Genomic DNA, 19,997 nt, shown 5'->3' with positions numbered 1-19,997 from the left:
AAAAATCCTGCTCAAGGGGATAGGAAGCCAGTGAAAATGGTGATGGGAGGTGATCGGGGGAGTGGAGGAGCCTCTTACTGAAAAATACTGACATAGATTAAACAAAACATGTCTGTGGAATTTTTGTGGATGTTTTTAATCATCTCTAGTGGGAGGGGAACTGCTCCAAATTTACCAAATACTATTCTGGAAATGCTCTTCAGTTTTAAATGTAAAATGTTAAAGTTAAATGTAATAACTAAGTATATATAAGTGTGTGAAGAAGTTCAGTCAATATAAGCAGTGATATGAAAGTGTTATTTCTATTCATACTCTGGGTTTTTGTTTTGTAGAGCTCAAAGAAATTTGTGAGTTGACAGGTATTGATCAGTCAGTGTTGGAAAGAGCGTTTAGCTTCCGTACAGTTGAAGCCAAACAAGAAAAGGTCTCTACAACCCTAAATGTGGCTCAGGTAAAAAGAGATTCCTTTTGTTTTAGAGGGAAACAGTATTTGCAGTATGTTTTCTGCTTTGTAACAAAAGTAGAACTGCTGTTCACAAAGTACTTCAAACTAACACTAGCAAAACTAGCACTCTTCATTGTCTTTGCATGTTTTGAGTGCTTGACTGTGCTTGCTGATGATTTTGTTTTTACATGTGAGTCATGTCCAAAAGTAAAGAACATAGGAAGCTTATCTTACATCTTGTGTGGAAATGCAGTAAGTGTAATATATCCTGATGTGGCAGACCATCTTTTCATTTTGAACAGCCAATTTAATTTAGCATGATTTATACTCACTGGACTGCTTGGAAATTTTTGCTGGTAGCATGAATAAACTCAGCGTGCCACACTCCTCCTCCTTTTTGTAATTTCTCAGCATCCCTCCCTTTCCTCTCTTCTTGCTGCAGCTACTGATATCAAAGGCAAGCCAACTTGGAAGTTAGCACATGAAGACCATAAGATATTTTAGGAACAGGAAAAGGCCATCTGGTTGAACATGCCTCTCCTTATTCTTTGTTTATTTATTCCAAACTTCCTGCTTTTTCACCATAACCTTCAGCACTTCCTCTGCAACAAATTAAGGTGTTTCTTAAAATTACTTGGTTTCAATTACTTTCACAATGACTTATTACTCTTGCTATGGAATAGTTCTGGTTGAGTTTCCCACTAATGTCCAATATTGTATTATCTCAATATAAGACCAGGGTATGACTGTAGTCTGGACTTGGAGGTGTTATTTAAAAATAAATACATACATAACACTAATTCCATTGATAATTTTGCAAGTTATAGTAAAGTCATCTTGAAGCCTATTGTTTTCTAGTAAGAATAAAGTAAATTCCCTAATTGTCTTTAAGGGAGATTCTTCAAAACTGGTCTTCATTGCCCAGTATATCATCTGCCTTAAGGCAATAATATCCTTCTTGTGGTACAATGACTCTTGCAGCACAGTATTCCAAATGAAGTCTGATTAGTAGTTTGTAGCATCTTGGCTCCTATATTCTATGCTTTGTTAGTATATTTTTCATCTTGCCCATCTTTTGTTGCTGATGTGCATAGGGACAATACTGGACAACTTGTTAATTTAGATTAGACCATATTTTCTAGCATGGTGTGGCAGGGCACCTTTGGTAGGCTTGAGTAGGCAGCAAAGCAGCCTGCAGGTGACTTCAGAGCCAATCAGGGAGTTGCATGGCAACCTGGAGGGCCTGGCCATTGCAGCTGAGAGCAGGGCTGGCAGTTGCAACTGGGGAGCTAGAAGGTGAACATCTTCCGGCTGGAGTACTGCTGCTCCCAGAGCACCTGGAGGTCAAGGGTAGGAACTATAGGGATGGAGGAGATTCCTGGTCCTGGGGAATGACCTAAAATGACACCCTGCTAGGGTTGGATGGTGTGGTAGGGCCGCCTATGGCAGGGGGGTCCCCAGGAACTGCCACACCAATGTCTCCCTAGTAAAAGATGAATATGGTGTGCCATAAAGCCTCAGCCCTCATGACCTAGTGGGTAACCCTAGAGAGGGGACAGGCTAAGGGTCCAGGCATGACATCAGAGGCATGAGGCCCACGTGGCATAAGACCCAGAAGCCCCAGTGAGGGAGTGGAGTAGAGGCCCAGTAGGGAGGAACAGCAGGACCAGGAGGGGTCCAGGATGACTATGTGGCCCACAAGCTCTGAGATTGGGCACAGTGTTTGGAGGGGCCCGAGAAGGTGGACCCATGAGAGAGAGAGAGTGCAAGTGGCTCAGTAGCATACCCAAAATAACCTTGAGTGGCCCATACTGGGGCCAGGGCCAGGATGGTCAAAGGGCAAAAGCGCCCACCATGAGTGGCGGCCAGAGCCAGTTGCCTGGAGTCCCAACTGGCCTAGAGGCAAGGCCAGAGGTCCCAGAGGAGACCCACTGCCGAGAGGGAGAGGGTCTAGGGAGTTTGCAACCCCGAATGATGATAGAGGTTAAGCCACATGAGTAGCACAGATCCAGGTCAGGGTCCAAATGTCAGCCAGGAACATAGTGAGGCCCAGTATGGGGCCGGAGCCATATAGTGATGCCATCTGCAAGGCATGGGACACAGTAAAAGGGAGCTGTATGTAATGCCCTTGGCATCATGACATTAAAATGGGCAGCCTCCTACCTAGAAACACCAATTCAGTTACATCAAAGGTGTGGCAGGTGAGTTAGGTGGCCAGACTGCCCTAGACAGGTGGGTGGGCCGACATTGTGACAGGCCCCAGGGATGGCCCCCTGTCACACATGAGTTCTTGTCTCCTCCATATTAAAGGTATTTCTCTGCTTTGAATCAGTCCTTGCTTTCTTCTCTCTTATTTGCTGTAAACAAGTCAAGTTCAGATTGTATTGCTTTCTGTTTTCCTCATTTATTTTAGTCATTATCATGAAGTCTGCTTGATAGTATCCTTTCTAGTTCAGAGAAGGAATCTACATAGAAGTAGGAAATGTGTAAGGAGGGGAGAAGAGTGGTGGAGGGGGACATTCAAGATCAAAATTCATATTTGGAGGTTTTAAAAAAAAGTTGAAAACTATTTTAAGGGGTGCTTGTCATTCCTCTCCTTTCCTTTTTTTTTTTCTTTTGTCCCTTCACCCTTCCACCTGCTTTCCTATTTCTGACTGATTTCAAAGTACAGAAAAGTCAAGATTATACATACCTTTTGTCCAAAAATAATTGGATTCATAGTCTCATCTCTTTAGGGAGAGGGCTTCTCAAGAATCTGTTTTTCAGTAGGAAAGCCCTGATCATGTATCAGGTTCACAGATTTAAGTTTTTACTACGTCTGAAGTCCTCCTGGAATCCTTGGATGCCTTTTAGGTATATAAATATTCCTTAACACAATACCATTAAACAAAAGACCAGATTTTTATTTTCTCTCTTGCTCTCCACTGAAATTGGGATGTGGGTGTTCAGGGAAAGGTAGCTTTAAACCATAATTGTTCTTCCTACATTTTTGGTTTTTCTGGGTCTGTCAAGCTGCTGGTGTAAGTGAAAGCAGATACTAGACTATTTTAAGTTATGCCCTGGATGCAAGACTTATCACGGAGCATTGATAAGTTAAGAATAGGAAGGGTATAGTGCTCTCTGGCCACAGCCCCTCCAGCCCTGGCGGCGACTGAGAAGGAAACTTGCATGAAGTGTTCCAGTAGCCCTGCCCCAGACAGAGAACTCTTGTCTACTGGGTAAATTCCTTGAAAGTCGCTTCAATCCTTCTTATAGCACCTTTAAGAGACTGAAAAAAACATAAGTGGTTCAAGGATTAGCCCAGTATTTCTAACACCTTTTTTTTTTTCTCTTTCCCCTTGAATAGGCTTATTATGCCCGTGATGCTCTGGCTAAGAATTTGTACAGTAGACTGTTTTCCTGGCTTGTAACCAGAATCAATGAGAGCATTAAGGTAATACTCTTCTGTGCTTGTAAAGAAATCAATAAAGCTATACTTGTCAGTTTCACTTTCATATTCTCATGCACTAGTACAGTGTTACGGGCCTACTAATGCTGCAGGTGAATAACTTTTATCTTTATCTGGATCTCACCAATATGTTTTGCTTGGTTTTAAGCTTATAAAAACATACATAATAAATATTTTTGAATATCCAAACCTAGCTATTTAGCCTAGGCAATATGGCAGCATGCCCATAAGGTGCATTTCTCTTGACCCCAAGTACTACCAAGCTGTAACTCAACTTTCTCTTTAAAGGCTCAGACAAAAGTAAGAAAAAAGGTCATGGGAGTGTTGGACATCTATGGCTTTGAAATTTTTGAGGTAAGCTCTTTATAGCTAACAAGAAATTATACAACTATTATTAAAGGTAAATGAAGTTGTTTTTCAAATGTGCAGCCAGAATTTAAAATTGTTAAGTGTGTTGCATTAAGTACAAGACGTTATTAAATGTAAACTGAGATTGGGTGGTCACGTCTAGCAGATACAACACAGATTCATCAAAACCAAACTGAATGTGTCATGTTAATATTAAGGGTATTATTGGAAAGTAAATGTTTACTCTTGTCTGAACACAAATGGTGGTAATGTCAGACTTGTCATACAGCATTTGTGTCTAGTGCTTGTATACTACTACCTTGAGGAATACTGTGGTTACTTGACTTTAAATTGTATTTCCTGTACAAATGAAGATGTCTTTCTTAATAAAACTAAAAAGAAATTGTAAACCTTTCCACATTGGCATGCTTAGAATAATAATGTTCACCCAGTTTTAGGCTGCTGATATCATGGCACTGCTACTTAGGATAACTTTTTCAGTTTGGAACACTTCAGACTGGAAAAGAAACAAAACACAACCAAACTGTGAGAAATTCAAGTGTCATAGTACCATGATGTTTAGTATAAAGCAGGGGTTCTCAATGGCTGGCCGGATTTGGCCTCCAGTGCCATGTAATCCAGCCCATATGGCTTCCCATGGCTCCCCTGAAAAGCTCTGCAGGCCATGGCCCTGTGAGCTAGATTGGGCATGAAGGGTATCATAGGATCTAATCCCAGTGCTGGTGGGTGGTGCAGGTTTTGAAGCAGCCTGATCCTGGCTGATGTGGGGCCCCAGGACCCAATCCTAGCTGGTGCGGGGCTGGCATAAAGCCACACTTACTGCCTGGTACTGTGCACCAGGATTGGGCCCTGGGGGCTTGTGCTGCCCCTGCCCAGCCGGGATCTTGCTCCAGCTGGGCACAGGTGATGTGGGGTCCAATCCTGGTGTTCACTGGTGGTGTGGGGCATGATCCAGCCTGTGAACTGGCCCCATGCCACTCATCTGGCCTACAGAGCTAAAACTGTGAGCACCACTAGTATAGGGAATATGCCTAAATTTTTTATTTAATGGCTTTATTTCAAGCAGTTTGTATATCTAAGTTAAACAGAACTCCAGTGTCTCCAATGAAACCAGTGGGAAAAATATAAGGAGGGAACATTTAGTCTTTGCCTGGTCTCACAAAATCTCTTTGGTAATCCAGTTAAGCAGGGGTAGGTTAGATAGAAAATGGGAAGAATTTGCCTTTATCCAAACAAGGGTTAATATTACACTGATAAAGATTTTCTTGGCCAATACTGTGGCAAAGTAGAGTCCCTGACTAGCCACAGGGTTCGTTTTCCCTACCTGCCTCTGGGCTTGCCACCCACCTGTCTCGCCCACCAAACCTTGTTGTTAATTAATAATGTTGTTACTTAAGGCAGGAGGCTGCTCATTGTTATACCCCGATATTGGGGGGGGCTATCCGTGGCTCCGTTCCACCCCTACACTGTGGCCCAAGCCTTGCAGATGGCATCTTGGGCAGTTAGCTCTACCATCGCCTTCACCCATTAGCTGTGGCCCCCAACCCTGGGGACCTTTGGCTTCCATAAGCTGTGGCCCCATCTCAAGCCCAGTTGGGACCCAGAGCTTCTTAGCTCTTTGTGGGTGTCCCTCACGGTGGGTCTCTGGCCTTTTTGACCCTTTGGTCCTGGCCCCAGCATTGACCAGTTGAGTTCCTCAGTGGGGTTTTCGCCTCCTGCCTTCACTTAAGGATCAGGGCCCCCCATTTCCAGCTTAGGTGCTTCTGGAAGCATGCCTGGCCCTGCAGGGTCACTCCCCCAGCAGGCTCAGGCACTTACCGAACCTTACCTGGCCTACCCTACTCTGGTGGTACAAGTAGCCCACTCGAAGGTGAGGGCTGGGGTTAAGGTGCCCCTACTCACCTTTCACCAGGGTGGTAACGGGCCTGGCATTTCCTGGGGGCTTCCATGCCACTGAGAGCCCCACCAGGCCACCCACTCCCGGCAGAGTGCAGTTTTAGGTCATGCCCAGGACCAGGAGCCTCCAAACCATCTCCTACAGCTCCTCCCTTACCTCCAGGATGTTCCAAGCAGCCTTGCAGTCAGTCAATGTTACTGCCTGCCTGCAAGCAGCAAACTGTCCAGTTTATATAGGCAGCCATGGATCTAAAATGGCTGTCGCAATTAAGCACCTGCTGGCTGCTTGGCTCGGACCTTAAAGTGGCAGGCACCAACAGTGCCCTGCCACAAATACCAACAGTTGATTATTCACTAGGCATATCAGTCAATATCGATCCAATAACCAATTTACAGGAATGCAGCTGGGCAGCGTGAAGAGCAGTTCTCTGCAAGTAATTCTTTGGAGGGGAATGGGGGTGAGGGGGCAGATCGAGGCCCCACAGTGGGGGTGGGAGTGGGATGGGGCAGAGGCTGGGGATGCTGCCCAGCTAGGGTGGTGAATGGGACCCCGGGGCTGGGGCAGGGAGTGGGATGGAGCCGTGGGCGGCTTGTCCAGGGGATCAGTGTCCTAGTGCTTAAAAATGGTGATGGGGATACTTGAACTAAAGCTCATCAAATAAGGTGTGAGGATTTTTAAGTGCGAGGACACTTATAACTGGAGCAGAGCTGAGTGGGGCAAGGGCAGAGGCAAGCTGCTTGCTGTGGGCCTGGGGCTTTCCACCCTGCTGCCTTTGCTCTAGGAGCTGTGCACTGGCCACTGATCCCCTGCCCACCTGGCTGTGGGAAGCACAACTCATTGCCCCCACTGCTGCTGGGTGGGCAGGGGACATGCAGCCAACGTGCAGCTCCTTGGGCAAAGGCAACAGAACAGAGCCCTGAGCCCGCAGCGAGCAGCCCTCTCCCTGCACATGGATTGGGTGGGGGGGAGGGTACATGCCCCCCATGCCTACCCCTGGTGGTATGTACAGCACTGGGGAGTCGCCCCCCCTTTCTCTCCCTCTTTCCTTCCCCCTGGACGAGCCGCCCATCAAGCTCCCTGCCTGGGCTCCGGTGTCTCATTCATCGCCCTGGCTGGGCAGTGCCCCCAACTCCTGCCCCACTCTCTTTCTTACCATGGGGGCCTTGATCCTGCCCCCCCACGCCCCTTTCACTCTACAGACTTACCTGCAGGGCGCTGGTCTCCACACTGCCCAGCTGTATCCCTGACCATGTGCGTGTGTGTGTCTTCATGCATGCACACTGTGTCCGGGGACCCCGGCCAGAAGGTGTATTGTATTTATCGGTGACATTATCAGCAACACCGGCTAAAAAGCCAATAGCTGATAATGTTAATTTTCCTTTTATCAGTGCCGATCCGATATGGCACTGATATATCAGTGTACTTCTAGTTAATATTATTTATTACAAGAAGATGGGTTTGATTTCAGGAGTTTATCAAATTAAAGTAATTATTAGCTTTTGAAAGAAATGTAAATTACACTTATTTCAGGTTTTTATTCAACAAGGAAATATGTATTTTCCTAAATGTGTGGTAATTTATTACAATGCACTCTGTGACCAATCTGGATATAGTAATATTCCCAACTAGGTCTGTTTGGAGGTGGTGTTTGTTGCACTACTTTAAGAAGTTAAACAGCAGAATGTTTAATTTCTTAAAGCAGTAGAATGTTAACGTTCTTTTGGCAGAATTTTTTGTTTTAATTAGCTGTTTATAAGTAGTTGATTAGGTGAAAGTGTATAGGGTGAGGTGGAAGCTGTAAGCTACTATTAACACAAAATACAACTGAATCACTGAGTTGTAGGATGGCTATGGATTGTTAAATTTAAGCTGGTTCCCTGCATTTAATTTCTTTTTCTATACTTCCAACATTTAAAAGAAAATATCATAAGTAAGTAGGTATAAAGACACACCTTTGCAGAACAAAATGAGAAACAAATTCATCTTCTTTGCATACATGTACTGTGACACCTAGAATGCATAAAATGGAAATCTGGAAACTTTAGTAAATGTGTTTTATTGGAGTGAAGAGCAAAGAATGCTGAGCACCCTTTGTTTCTTTTGAAAAAAATCAAGAAGGGTGTACCGTGCACCTTATATTATGAAACTCAGAGGTGGGTGACTACACGCTGGTGTGCAGACATGCCATGGGCTTGCCACCTCAGCTTCATGGTTCAGTTAGACAACTGTAAATTACAGGCCCAGTTCAATGCCATTGGAATTGATAGAAATCCATGCCACAGACTTAGCTAGTTTGTATCAGCACTCAATATCAACACTTTATACTAAAATTGTAAACTTTTTGAGTAGAGACTCCCTTTATATGCATTTGTGCAATGTGTAATAGAATGGGGTCTTGATCCATTATGTGGGCTACTAGGCAAAATTGTTAATAGACTGTTAATAATAGCAAGTTTAACTCAGAAATGTGTCAAACATAAGGAAACGTAGATGTGTGATAATACAAGTAGAGCCAATTGGAGACTTTCCACTGAATTGCTTTTCTGATTAGAGAATGAGCTTCTGTTGCGTTTCAAAAGAAAATTGGTAGAAAAATGTAGTTCAGTAAATGACTTTGTTGTTTCACTTCTAGAAAATTTTGACTTTTGCTTTTTTTCAGTTGCAGAATAGGAAAATGCTCAAATTTGCAGATATTCCCACAAAATAAAATGTGTTCTCCAGCTCTAATTTGAATAAAGCTATGTTTAATGTTCAGTAATGTTAAAGCTATTTACTACAATGACCATTTAATGAATATTGTGTAGATATGATAGAACAATTTTTTATGAAAAAACTCATTTTTTGTGTATATAATAAGGTCAACTAAATAATACATTAGACAAAAGCTTTTTAAATGAATGATAATTGCCTAAGTCCAATTAACAGTTGTTAAAAAAATGTTTATAGGAGAAAAAGTTGCTTAAATAAATAACCAATTTGTACATATATACTTTATATCACTGGTAAAATGGTTATATCAAGTATTAAACTAATCTGCTATAATTAAATAAAATTTTACATTTTATACCTATATATTCACAGTACTGTACTTGAGGGTGAGTTTAGGTAATGATTTTTTTTTTTTGGTGGATGGACGTTTTTTACTAAAGAATCATTAAACATGCACAGTATTAGTTGACATATATCACTAATTGTAGAGAATTTACAGAGCTAATTAATTATAACAGATTATGCTTAGCATTTCCAAGACATGATTATTAAGTTCTTTTAGGATCCAGTTTTTACATTCTGAAGGTTAGAGCTACACTAATGTACACGATAGATTGTATTGATACAGCGAGTTGAGGGTTCTTTTCAACATGGAATAATTCACTGTAAATTTCAAACTTGATAAACTATTAAGTAAAATGGATATTTTAAACTGGTATTTTTAATGAAGTTAAATGATCTGTGGATCATTAGTAATATACACTCCCTTACTCGCTTACCTATTTAAACTGCATTTAAAAGTATAAACCCAACCCAAGAGAGAGGTTATTTCTTGCATATGCTTTATCTTCAGTAAATTAATGTAAACAAAAAGTGGATATTAGCAAATCTATTCACTTTGTCACATTTTTTCATATAGTTAGATTTATAAGTGGGGAAAGAGGCAGAAAATACAGAGTGGCTGGTGCTTTTCATCTTTTGCCTTAACCACTGGCAAACAAATAGATTTTAATTATTAACAGATGGAGGGTGAAATACCAGCCCATTGACATCAGTGGGGCAGGATTTCACCTTTTAATGTTTGAACTGTCCATGAGGGCCTATAACAGGATTAGCTTTACTTGGTTTTAACAAGCTGCTTGTGTTTAGATTCAGATTTCAGAACTGTTGCAGTGCTTTATAGAGTAATTTTGTTTCATGGCTAGAATTTGCCTTGGAGCCACATATTTTTCTGTTTAATACTTTCATTGTGGCCGGATTAGAGCAAATTTCGTTTGTTCATTTTGTTGTTGTTTTCTTCCTGAAGCTATTTTCCCTCTAAAGTGATTAAAAAACTGTCGGGGAGAGATTTCTATATCTGAAAATCCTAGCCTTTACCTTACTAAAAGAGCAGCGATTCTTTGTTTTCCTTATTTAGCATTACCAGGTTAAATTTTTGAAAATGCAGCAATTTTTATTAAAATATCAAGGATCTCTCTTAGTTTCTCCAGCTGCTAGAGTTGTTTTTTTTTTTCAAGTTTGACAGAGAATTAGACAGAAGTAATTTTGGTATTAACATGATGTTAGAATTAGGACACCTCATGAGTTTGGCTCTTATTTAGTTGCATTTTTGTAAAAAACCAGATCTGCCAAAATCAAAGCAATGCCCCAGGGTCTAGCAGTTCTTGTTATCACAAACAATACCTGCTTATTTTAACCTACTCAGTGTTGTCAAGCGAAAAATGACTAAAAACCTTTCTGAGTGAAATGCAGTGTTTGTCAACCAGAATGCCATGTGCCCTAGGGTGTTCTGAGATTCTTTTAAGTGTGCCTTGGGATTCTACACAGTGGGTGCATATATACACTCAAATGATTTGGAAGAGTTGTCCTAGGTTTGTTTTGCTGGTAGAAAATATTACTTGGAGACACCTGAACAGACATTTAAATGCTGAGGAAAGAGTAGAGAGCTTGCAATGTTGAAGCTGCAACGCAAGAGGGCCCCCCTATGCACACATTTCAGCATGCTATGCTGACTCTGTCTGCCTGGAAACAAATAGTGGCAGTGGACATGGCAGCCTTGATTGACCGGTCCAGATTACTCAGGGGCAGCCTGCATATCCCTGCAGCATAGTGTGGGATTGGGAAGGGCTGTCTTCTATTTTCTGTTTGGTTGGAGCAGCAGAGGCCAGTGAGCAACACTCTGTCTCCTTGGGTGCGGGGGGAGGGGAAGGGTAGGGAGCAAAGCACTGTGGGATGCTGAAGGACTGTGCTATGGCTTCTCAGAAGAGAATGTGTACAGACATTTACTCTCCCAAGAGAAATTCTCCTGGTAGTGATTTAACCCTCATTCCAAGGTTATTTTTTTCTTGCAGCAGGCTTTTTTGCTCTGAGAGAAAAATCCTGAACATTTGTACACTCATGCTTTCTCCTGGGGGAAGCAGAAACTCTCCCAGGAGAAAATGAATGTCTGTACATGACCAGTGTTAGCACTGTTAGATGTGCAGATGTGACTTGCAAGATAAACGCAGAGATTTCAAATAGGAATCCATTGTGTTAATAACATTCTGATGTGTTATGGTCTGAGTTCTTTGCAGCAGAGGAATTGCTGTATTATTTTTCTCTAGTTCTCAAAAAAATGAATGAAAATTAAGAGCTGGTACTTTCTAAGGCATGCCTTAGGTCTATCAGGGGGTGCCTTTAGTGTAAAAAAGGTTGAGAATCACTGCTCTGGGGCATGGTCTGTCTTATGAATCTCTGGAGAGATAGGACTGAGCACACCCTACACATGCCCTGCCCACCTGAGTCTACTGACATTCTTCAAAGCATAGGTGACATGTAGGGAGGGCATGGGGTGGGGCACCTTGGCCCTTGCTGGCCAGGGAGTGGGGGCACCAAGAGAAGCACTGGCTGGTGCCCCCCCCCTCCCTCCATGAAATTGGTACCCCCCCTGAGATTGGTCAGGGCACTGAGAGAAGCATCAGCAGCACTTCTGGTTTTGCTGCTGGCTATTCTGGGGTTGTCGATTGACCGCTGATGCCCCCACAGACTCAGTTGGCACCAGTTGCCCATGCTTCAGAGCTTTAAATTCACCTGTGAGGCTGTGCTTGGCTTGTTCTTACTGCATGCTTTTGACTGTCTTCAGCAAATCAGCATGGGTACCTGGGAAACAGTGTGGAGAAGCCTTGTGGTTGAGCATCCAGGATGCCTTTTTCCTGGCCCTTTTTTCCTGCCCTTTTCTGCTTTACAGACATATTTATTTAAGCTCCTTTCATTTTCAATTCCAGAAGGAAACAGTAAGCAAAAATATTTTGCAGAACAGAGGCTAAATTTCATGACACATTCAATTAATGAATTCCAGATTAAGGATTATTATAAGAAATTGAAGGCTTGATGCACTAACCTGATAACTGTGTGGGAAAACTGATATTTTTTCCCCAGGGTGAGGTACAGACTATCAAAAAGCCCAAGGCTGAAACAATTCAGTCTTTGCAGGTCAGTCTAGCCTATGTAGATTGAACTGAGAAGCAAGTGAACAGATATTCACTTTTGATTCTGGAAATACAGCCCCATGCCTGTGCTGGCTCAGGCCAGAAGGTGTGCAGTGCTAGAGCACACCTTCCAACCTTCCGGCCACTGACGAAGGAAGGGAAGACAGGAGAGAAGCCCTATCCTGCTCGAACTGGGGTGGGGGGAGGCATGACCAGGCCCTGGCTGGCCCACTGAGTACGATGGAAGAGAGGGGTTTTAAACACCCATCCTAGCCTTCATGGACTCCACGTGGGTTGTGCTGGGGTGTGCAAAACAGCCCCTGATGGGCTTTTCTCTGTTCAAGAGGAGAGTGGGAGGGCATGGGCAGAGCTTGGGCCAGGCCAGCAAGCTGAGGCGGAGTGAGGAGAGAGGTTTACACCCCCTTCCCTGCCTACACAGGACCCCAGAGCAGGCCCTTCCAGGCTTTTCACCTGCTCCCCACTCAAGTGAAGGGGACAGGGGGACATGGGCAGACCTCAGGCCAGACCAGCAGGATGAGGTAGAGTGGAAGTGTGGGGTTTAAACCCCCTTTCCCATGTGCATGAACCCCAGCCAGAGTCTGCCTGGCAGTCTGCCCCTGCTAGGCAAACCCCGGCTGGGGTCTGGAGCCGCGCCCCCCGCCCCCCCTTTCTCAGCTGCCCAGAGCAGTGATAGTGCTCTGGCTAAGGAGCAGGGGGGTGGGGCCAACCCTGTTCCTCTGGAGCAGACAGTACAGCCCAGGTCTGTGAAGCATCCTGGGATCCTGGGGGACTGAGAATTAACTTGAACGGGAGGGGGAAGGGGGGAATGACTTGCTAGTGTAGTGTTCAACCAGAATAAAATGGTAACATTAAGTTTTGTTTCTGTCTTAGTTTCTCCATTGTAGCTAGTGTAATTTTCCAGGTTCTAAATAGTTCTGTTAAATTTTCTGTCTTAAGCTCATTCAATAAAGAGAAATCCACCTACAAAACCTGTTGAATTGAAATCTGACATATAATTCATACTCAAGTTTGTGACCAAACATGGTAGAAATTCAAAAACAAAAGTTCATACAGGTATATTTTAGACATAAAAATAGCTACAATTCAGCACTTTAGAAAGAAACATTTGCAAGATTATTTTACTATTTCAGATGAAAATTATTATGGCAATGTGGGATTACTTGAGAAGCATGATCCTTTTTATTTCAGCAGGATGAATTTACATCCATAAGATCTTAGTAGAAAATGAACCAGCGAAGAACAATCCTGGACTAACTCTCCTGGAAGGACTGTTTGGTCTCCACTATAAATGGGAGCACATAAAATCCCATCTGTACACGGTGCTTTAGTTAGGTGATATCATTTCATGCTTATCAGGACCACTTGACATGCTTGTGTCTGACAAGTACAATCATTACACCTGGCTTTCTGCACCTCACTTTGGGCGCATCTACACATGCAATTAATTTGAAGCAATAAACTCCGGGGCATATCGCGCCATGTTAATGTAGTAGGCTCAGTACAGTTTAGCATTTGTAAGCCCTTTCACTCTGGGGACTCGTGACTGGTGCAGTGTTGAAAGTGACTCAGAAACGGTATTTTTGAAGCAAACATTTTTTCACCAAAGGTCTAAGATGCAAAGTACAAAAGGTAAAAGGCAGTAAAAGACCTACATGCTCTGTTTTACACTTTAATTTTTCCTTGCCAGTGTTTTCTAAATTTCTCTAAGCCCAACAAAGCTCAGCTCAGGCTGGGGGAGATCATCCTGCTTACAGCATTCCCTGACTTTCTGTTCTCTTGCCACTGAGCTTTACCTAGGCAGCCTATGGACCCTCATAGAACTCTTTATGCACTAGTGTCATTGCATAACTAGTGTCATTGCATAGTATATTGCATACATATTGCAGACATGCATCATTCTTAAAAAAAAAAAGCCGATTTCCCACATCATTGTGCACCTTGATAATAGTCCCATTCATGGACAGACCAAAAAGTTGTTTTGGTACATGTAGCCTTTTATTCTAGGAATCGAAAGAAATAGTTGCACTTAGTTTACATAATTCTATGACTTTTTATAATTATCAACCTGTCTTCAAGTGATGAATACAATCTGTGCTGAGAAAATACCCTCAGGAATACAAAAGATTAATAATGCGTCTTTCCTTATTAGAGTTTTGCTTACAATACATTATTTTTAGAAAGAAGATTAAACAAAAGATTAAGGGTGTCTTTACATGTGCTTGGGGATGGGGGGTGCTTTAATTAGAGCAGCTCTTGGGAGCAGCCTCAGCGTTTCATGTATTCAGCATCCTGCACTTCAAAATGGTGGTGGGACGCTTTAACTAAAGCTTGTTCAACAAGCTTTAATTAAAGTGTCCCTGTTGCCATTTTGAAGTGAGGGGATGCTGAAAACAAGTGATGTGGAAGCTGCTGAAGCATGCTAATTAGGACACTCCAGCAGACTCAATTAATCAAGTCTGCTCCAATGTATTCTTTTCCCCGCTTCCCCACACACCTCATTTCCCCCCAAATGACAGTTCTTGTGTTTTTGAAACTCAACACTTACTTCAGTGTACTAATATATCCCCAGAGTATTGAAGCGCTTCCCAGGGAAAGAATAAATATTAAACAAAGAATACCCATAGTACCTTTGCAGGCATAGCCAATTTTGATTACAATGACCAAAGTTTTATGTGAATTACTATTTTCTGTGGCTGAGATAAATTGGTATCTATCTTATTATTTGGTCTCTTCTGGAAGACAGCAGCAGCATCTTCACAGTGCTAGTGCTTGTAGTCCATGGTTTTACCTCCCAAATCCAAATCTCATTTGGCTAGCTGTAAAAATCTCTATCACATGGTATTCTACTATAGCATGATATTACATCTGGATGCTAATTACGTTTTCAGGACTGTTCCTTTGTTTATCCTTACATCTGGGCCTTCCTTCCGCTCTTCTGTCCCCGGTGACTTTCTTTTCCAGTTCTTGGTGGTAACCTAAGATGGCTTCTGAAAATGCTGGCATGTCCTGTTTTGTGGATATTTGTTTTATGATGCTTTGACTTAAGGAATAAGAGTTTTAGTCAGGATAAAAAAGAATGTTATATTTTGGGAATGGGTATATTTGATCAGAACAGTCGGTTACCTACAACCTTTTTAATATTTATTTAAATGCCAATTTTAAAGGAGTCTAGTCTCATGGTTTGGATACAGGCTAGGATGATTCCATATTTTTAAGTGGATATTTCCTTTAACAACAAAATAACTTTGGTCATATTTTATCGTAGACATAAGGAAAACTCACAATTTAACACATGGTTGAATACTGGGGGGCATCACCTTCAAAGGGGTAAATAGGAAGGCACTCAGCTCTCAGATTTCTTTTTTCAATAGAACTTAGACAGTTACTTGCCCTTTGTACCTTTTGGAAATCTCCACTGAAGACTCTCTTAAAAATAAACATCGGCGTAGTGAAAAAATGTGAGGGTATAGGGTAATTTCATAAAAGAATATATTCTATTCCTTTTCAATACTTTAGGAATTCTTTCACTCAAGAATATGCCTTGCATTGGAGTAGTAAACACTTTTCCTTTGTTTTCATTGGCCTGCTGTTGATTATAGTTTAATCCCATTTTTTTTGCTTATAGCAATTATATATGCACTTATTTGTATTTCTGTTTTTATTAATATCGCTAAGACTTTTTTACAAATATTGTATTAACTCCTCAAAGCTTTTCCTGCTCTTACTAATCTGACAATCATCTTTACTACATCCATTTTGAGCCAGTACTACCTGAGGTCTTTGTATGACTTTTATTTTTAAATAGAAAATAATTTTGAATCGTTACCATTAGTACTTAACTAAAGCAATATCCTATTTGGTCAAGAAAATCAATCCATATCATTTCTGATAATGCCATGCTGTATGTAACTTGACACACACATTTAGCTGTTGAAGGACAGAACTCTTTCTTAGAATGAAACCCTTCTCATTTCCTGGAATGACTTTTGATTCAGGACTTAACGTGTGTTTATACCCACTGACATTTGCTAATACCAAAAGGAAGATCATGAAGAGATAACAAACTAAGAAAAATAGTGGCCTTACTTACCCAGAGGAAGCAGATTCCTGCATTGAAAGTCAGAATTCAGCAATGTCGATATTTACTGTGTATAGATTTCGCCAAATGACTGTCCAGTAATTAGAAGCTTAAAACCAGACATATGTATGATCAAGAGACTAATATTGATACAGTTTTGTTCTTACATTGATTTTGGCCATGTTTATATCAGTGTAGTGTGACAGTTTTGGTCTGTTTTCAGATTGCTGTTTATTGCCATACCTTAGTAAGGACTGAGAGAATGAGATGTAGACAAATGGACAACCAACAAAATTGATATGAATTTTCAGCTATCTTAAGCACCTTCTTATTTGCTAGCACCTCTTATTTAATTTAACAGATTGAGAATATTCTTATGAATATTCTAGCTCTGTGAAGTTCTTATTCCATGTTTTATAATAGTTTCATAGGGAGAACTTGCATAATGTGGTTATAAAAATGCAATGATTAAACAGCTGTTTCCAACACTAAAATGGCAGATTTACATCATGGAAAGAAGCTTTACTCCAAAGCTTGGAAAACGTAGAGCTTCTGATATTTTAATTTTCTTCGTATTGTCCCTTCAGTATTTGAAATTCATCAGCTTCCATGAAAAATGTTGACTCTAAACAGGCTTTTTCTTTTTTTCTTTTCTTTTTTTTTTTCATATCTGAGTGCTAACTATTGCTTTTTAAAACAATTTCTCTCCTTAGGTAGAAGAAGTAAGCAACAGATATCATTCATGTATGAACAGCAGAAGTATTTTAAACTGCTATCATTATTGTCTGGGTGTTAATCAGTAGCTAGAAAAAGTCTTTCCTTTTTTGCTTCCCCCTCCGGAAAAAAAAATCCAAAAAATCTGAAATACTATGGTTCCTGCATTTATTGCTTATGGCTTCCCTTAAGTATTAAACTATTCTTTGTTAATTTCAAGTAAACATAATTAGAATATCAGGGGCCATCTCATTTCATGTCTGATCAGAGTTAAATGGAAAAATATAATTTATTCTGGGTATTTTATAACTTAGTTACATAGCTTGAAAGATGGAGTTATACAGTAAATTAATAATAAAGTAGCTTCATAAAAATTTCTTAAGTAGCTTTATGAAAGCTATTTTGCAAGTTGGTGTTTATCTACTCTAACATTCTAATTAATTTGTTTGGATAGTGTTTTAAAACCTGTGAAAAGCAATATCTTTTACCCAAGATATATTTACATTAAATAATGTCTTGCTGTATGTCGTCTTAGTTCAGTCATTTTATGTTAATGCTTTTTGCATAAATCACAAATATGCTTCCTTTTTTATCCTTTATTATAATTATATTTCAGCCATATACCGTAGGCCTGTGCGAATAGGGAAGTATTCAATTTGGATTCAGCGGCCAGTGATTCTCATGAAGGGTGGGGCCACACTAATCATATGCAGCTGACTGAGAGAGGGGGCAACATGGTGAGCTGTTTGGGGTGATGTTTGTCAGATATTTAAAGTTGATGAACAAACAGGAATCATTGGAAATGGGAAAGAAAGGTGCAACTTGATTGTGGGAGTGAGAGGAGGTCAAAACATATTCAATGTAGTGGCTCACCATGACTTGAAAAAGAGTCAGTGTTGAGGGGTATTGTGCTCAATGGGCACGGTCACATATTTTAATCACATATTTTATTCAGATAGGCTGTACTATCTTATTCTTCTGGTAATAGCAATTTTGGCATCAAGGGGAGGGTGTCAGGGCTGTATCTGGCTCTCCCAGTGCTGGCCTGGTATTGCAGTACCTCCAGGCCTGGTGCCAGTTTCCTGCAGAGGAAATGCCTGCCAGTTTTTTAAAGGGCTGTTACAAAAAAAAAAAAGTGTTGGTTGCATTTGATCAACTTCATAGTTGGTTTTCATTACTGAGCACATGCTGCTTTTTGCAGCGGTTTAACAGTTGACAATATATTTAATGAGGTTTTCTTGTATTTGAATGTAAGACAAGAGACTCTTTTCCACATGCTAATGGGGGGAGGGAACCGTCTCTTGTATTCAAGTAAATATGTCAGTTATAGGGTAATGTGAAAGCCCAGTGGTGCCTTATTGAGTAAAGAGAACCAACGAGTACAGAAAACCTGTCCCATGTGACACAGCAACTTATCTCCATTATGTGTTTTTGGGAGAACCAGATGAAAAAAATATAAACGCATGCATATAAACAGAAATATTTAAAATTACTATAGCACTTTGCATCTTCAGTGAGAGATACAAATATGAATCTATAATAGATATAGCCTAAAGAAATTAAGCTGTATTTTTTACATTAAATAGGCATTGACAGATGTATTGTATTCTGTAGTGCTGTAGAAATTGTATAACAACTGACTAGTCTATGCAATTTTTTCTTTTTGCAACAGGATGGAGTAAGTATGACTTGTTTGCAGTGCTGGTTTTGATGCATGCTACATCTTAATATACTCTTTTAGAATTCTGCAGTTTTGCAATCTTGCTGGGAGGGACAAGATTTGATGTGGCTGGAAAAAAGTTTGGAGATCAGTTTTGATTTTGCTTTAGCTTATACCAAAATTGAAATGAATAATTTGTGTGACTTCAGCTCTTTCTAATCTGCTTGAGTGTGTTCTTAATCCTAATTTTAATACTTTAGCAACCATCTGTTTAAATTTGTTTAGAAAATATATTATTTTATTTCTATGAAATTTTTGTTAACATAATTTGCTTTATAGGAATTGTCTGGCAAATTTGCTTAATAATATCAAAGTTTTTGTGTGTGTTTAATTATGCAAATGCAATCAGTCCTCCCAAAATCTTTAAATGTAATACTAGCCAGTAAAATAAATTAAATGGTCTTTATTAAAAAAAAAAAAAAAAAAAGACATACCTAAAACTAATTTTACAGATCTGTAAGTAACATTGGTCTCATATATGTGTATGTAGACTTCTTATAGGGTGTTAGTAAGCCATATGAACACTTACTGAGAAGAAAATAGAGCCTAAGCTGTAAATATGCCTATAAACACCCACCAAAAATGTTGCTTAAAAAAGTATCTGGACTTCATTGTGAATTCATTTATGATTACCATAAACCCATCAATTAAAGTTTTGAGGTGAAATCCTGGCTCCCTAAAGCTTATGGTAAACAACCACTGACCCTTCCCCACCCCTCTCCCACTCCAGGGCAGGATTTCATTCATTGTATTTTGGCACTTGCCCCAGCTATAGTTTTATGGATTTGTAAATGTATTCTTTTGGGAGTGTGTTCTAGTGATAACTAGGGCTGTGCAAAGTTTCAGTTGCTGATTCGATTCGGAGGAGATTCAGCCTGATTTGGTGGCCGAATCTGAATAGAATCGGGAGACCAATTCAAAGCTCTGAATTGATTCAAAGCCTCTGAATCAATTTGGAAAAGATTTGGAGATTTGGGTAGTCGCTGCTCACTGCCGCAGGGAGGTGAACCCAGGTTCTGTGTGGGTAAACACAGACTGGAGGAGGGGGGAAGGGACCATGGGGGGACCCCCACCAGGCCCCATCCTCTACCCACTCCCTCAGCCCCCTGAATGCCCCTGACTGCTCTCA

The 19,997-nt window shown here is 40.9% G+C and overlaps 1 protein-coding gene across 1 annotated transcript in view; it reads left to right on the top strand.

The window, feature by feature from the left end:
• The window catches only part of MYO1B (myosin IB), a gene marked incomplete at its 3' end in the record, with an annotated part of 162,988 nt that overhangs the window by 108,850 nt on the left and 34,141 nt on the right, over window positions 1-19,997 (top strand). Inside the window, exons 10-13 of the mRNA XM_014526743.2 lie at window positions 333-451; window positions 3,792-3,878; window positions 4,182-4,247; window positions 18,821-18,826. Of these exons, the coding sequence (XP_014382229.2) occupies window positions 333-451; window positions 3,792-3,878; window positions 4,182-4,247; window positions 18,821-18,826 (278 nt within the window). The remainder of the gene's footprint in view (window positions 1-332; window positions 452-3,791; window positions 3,879-4,181; window positions 4,248-18,820; window positions 18,827-19,997) is intronic.

Source organism: Alligator sinensis, unplaced genomic scaffold, assembly GCF_000455745.1.
Source record: "Alligator sinensis unplaced genomic scaffold, ASM45574v1 scaffold1064_1, whole genome shotgun sequence".
Lineage (NCBI taxonomy): Eukaryota > Metazoa > Chordata > Crocodylia > Alligatoridae > Alligator > Alligator sinensis.
Note: the sequence above shows the minus strand (reverse complement) of the source record. Positions and strands in the feature narration are given on the sequence as shown.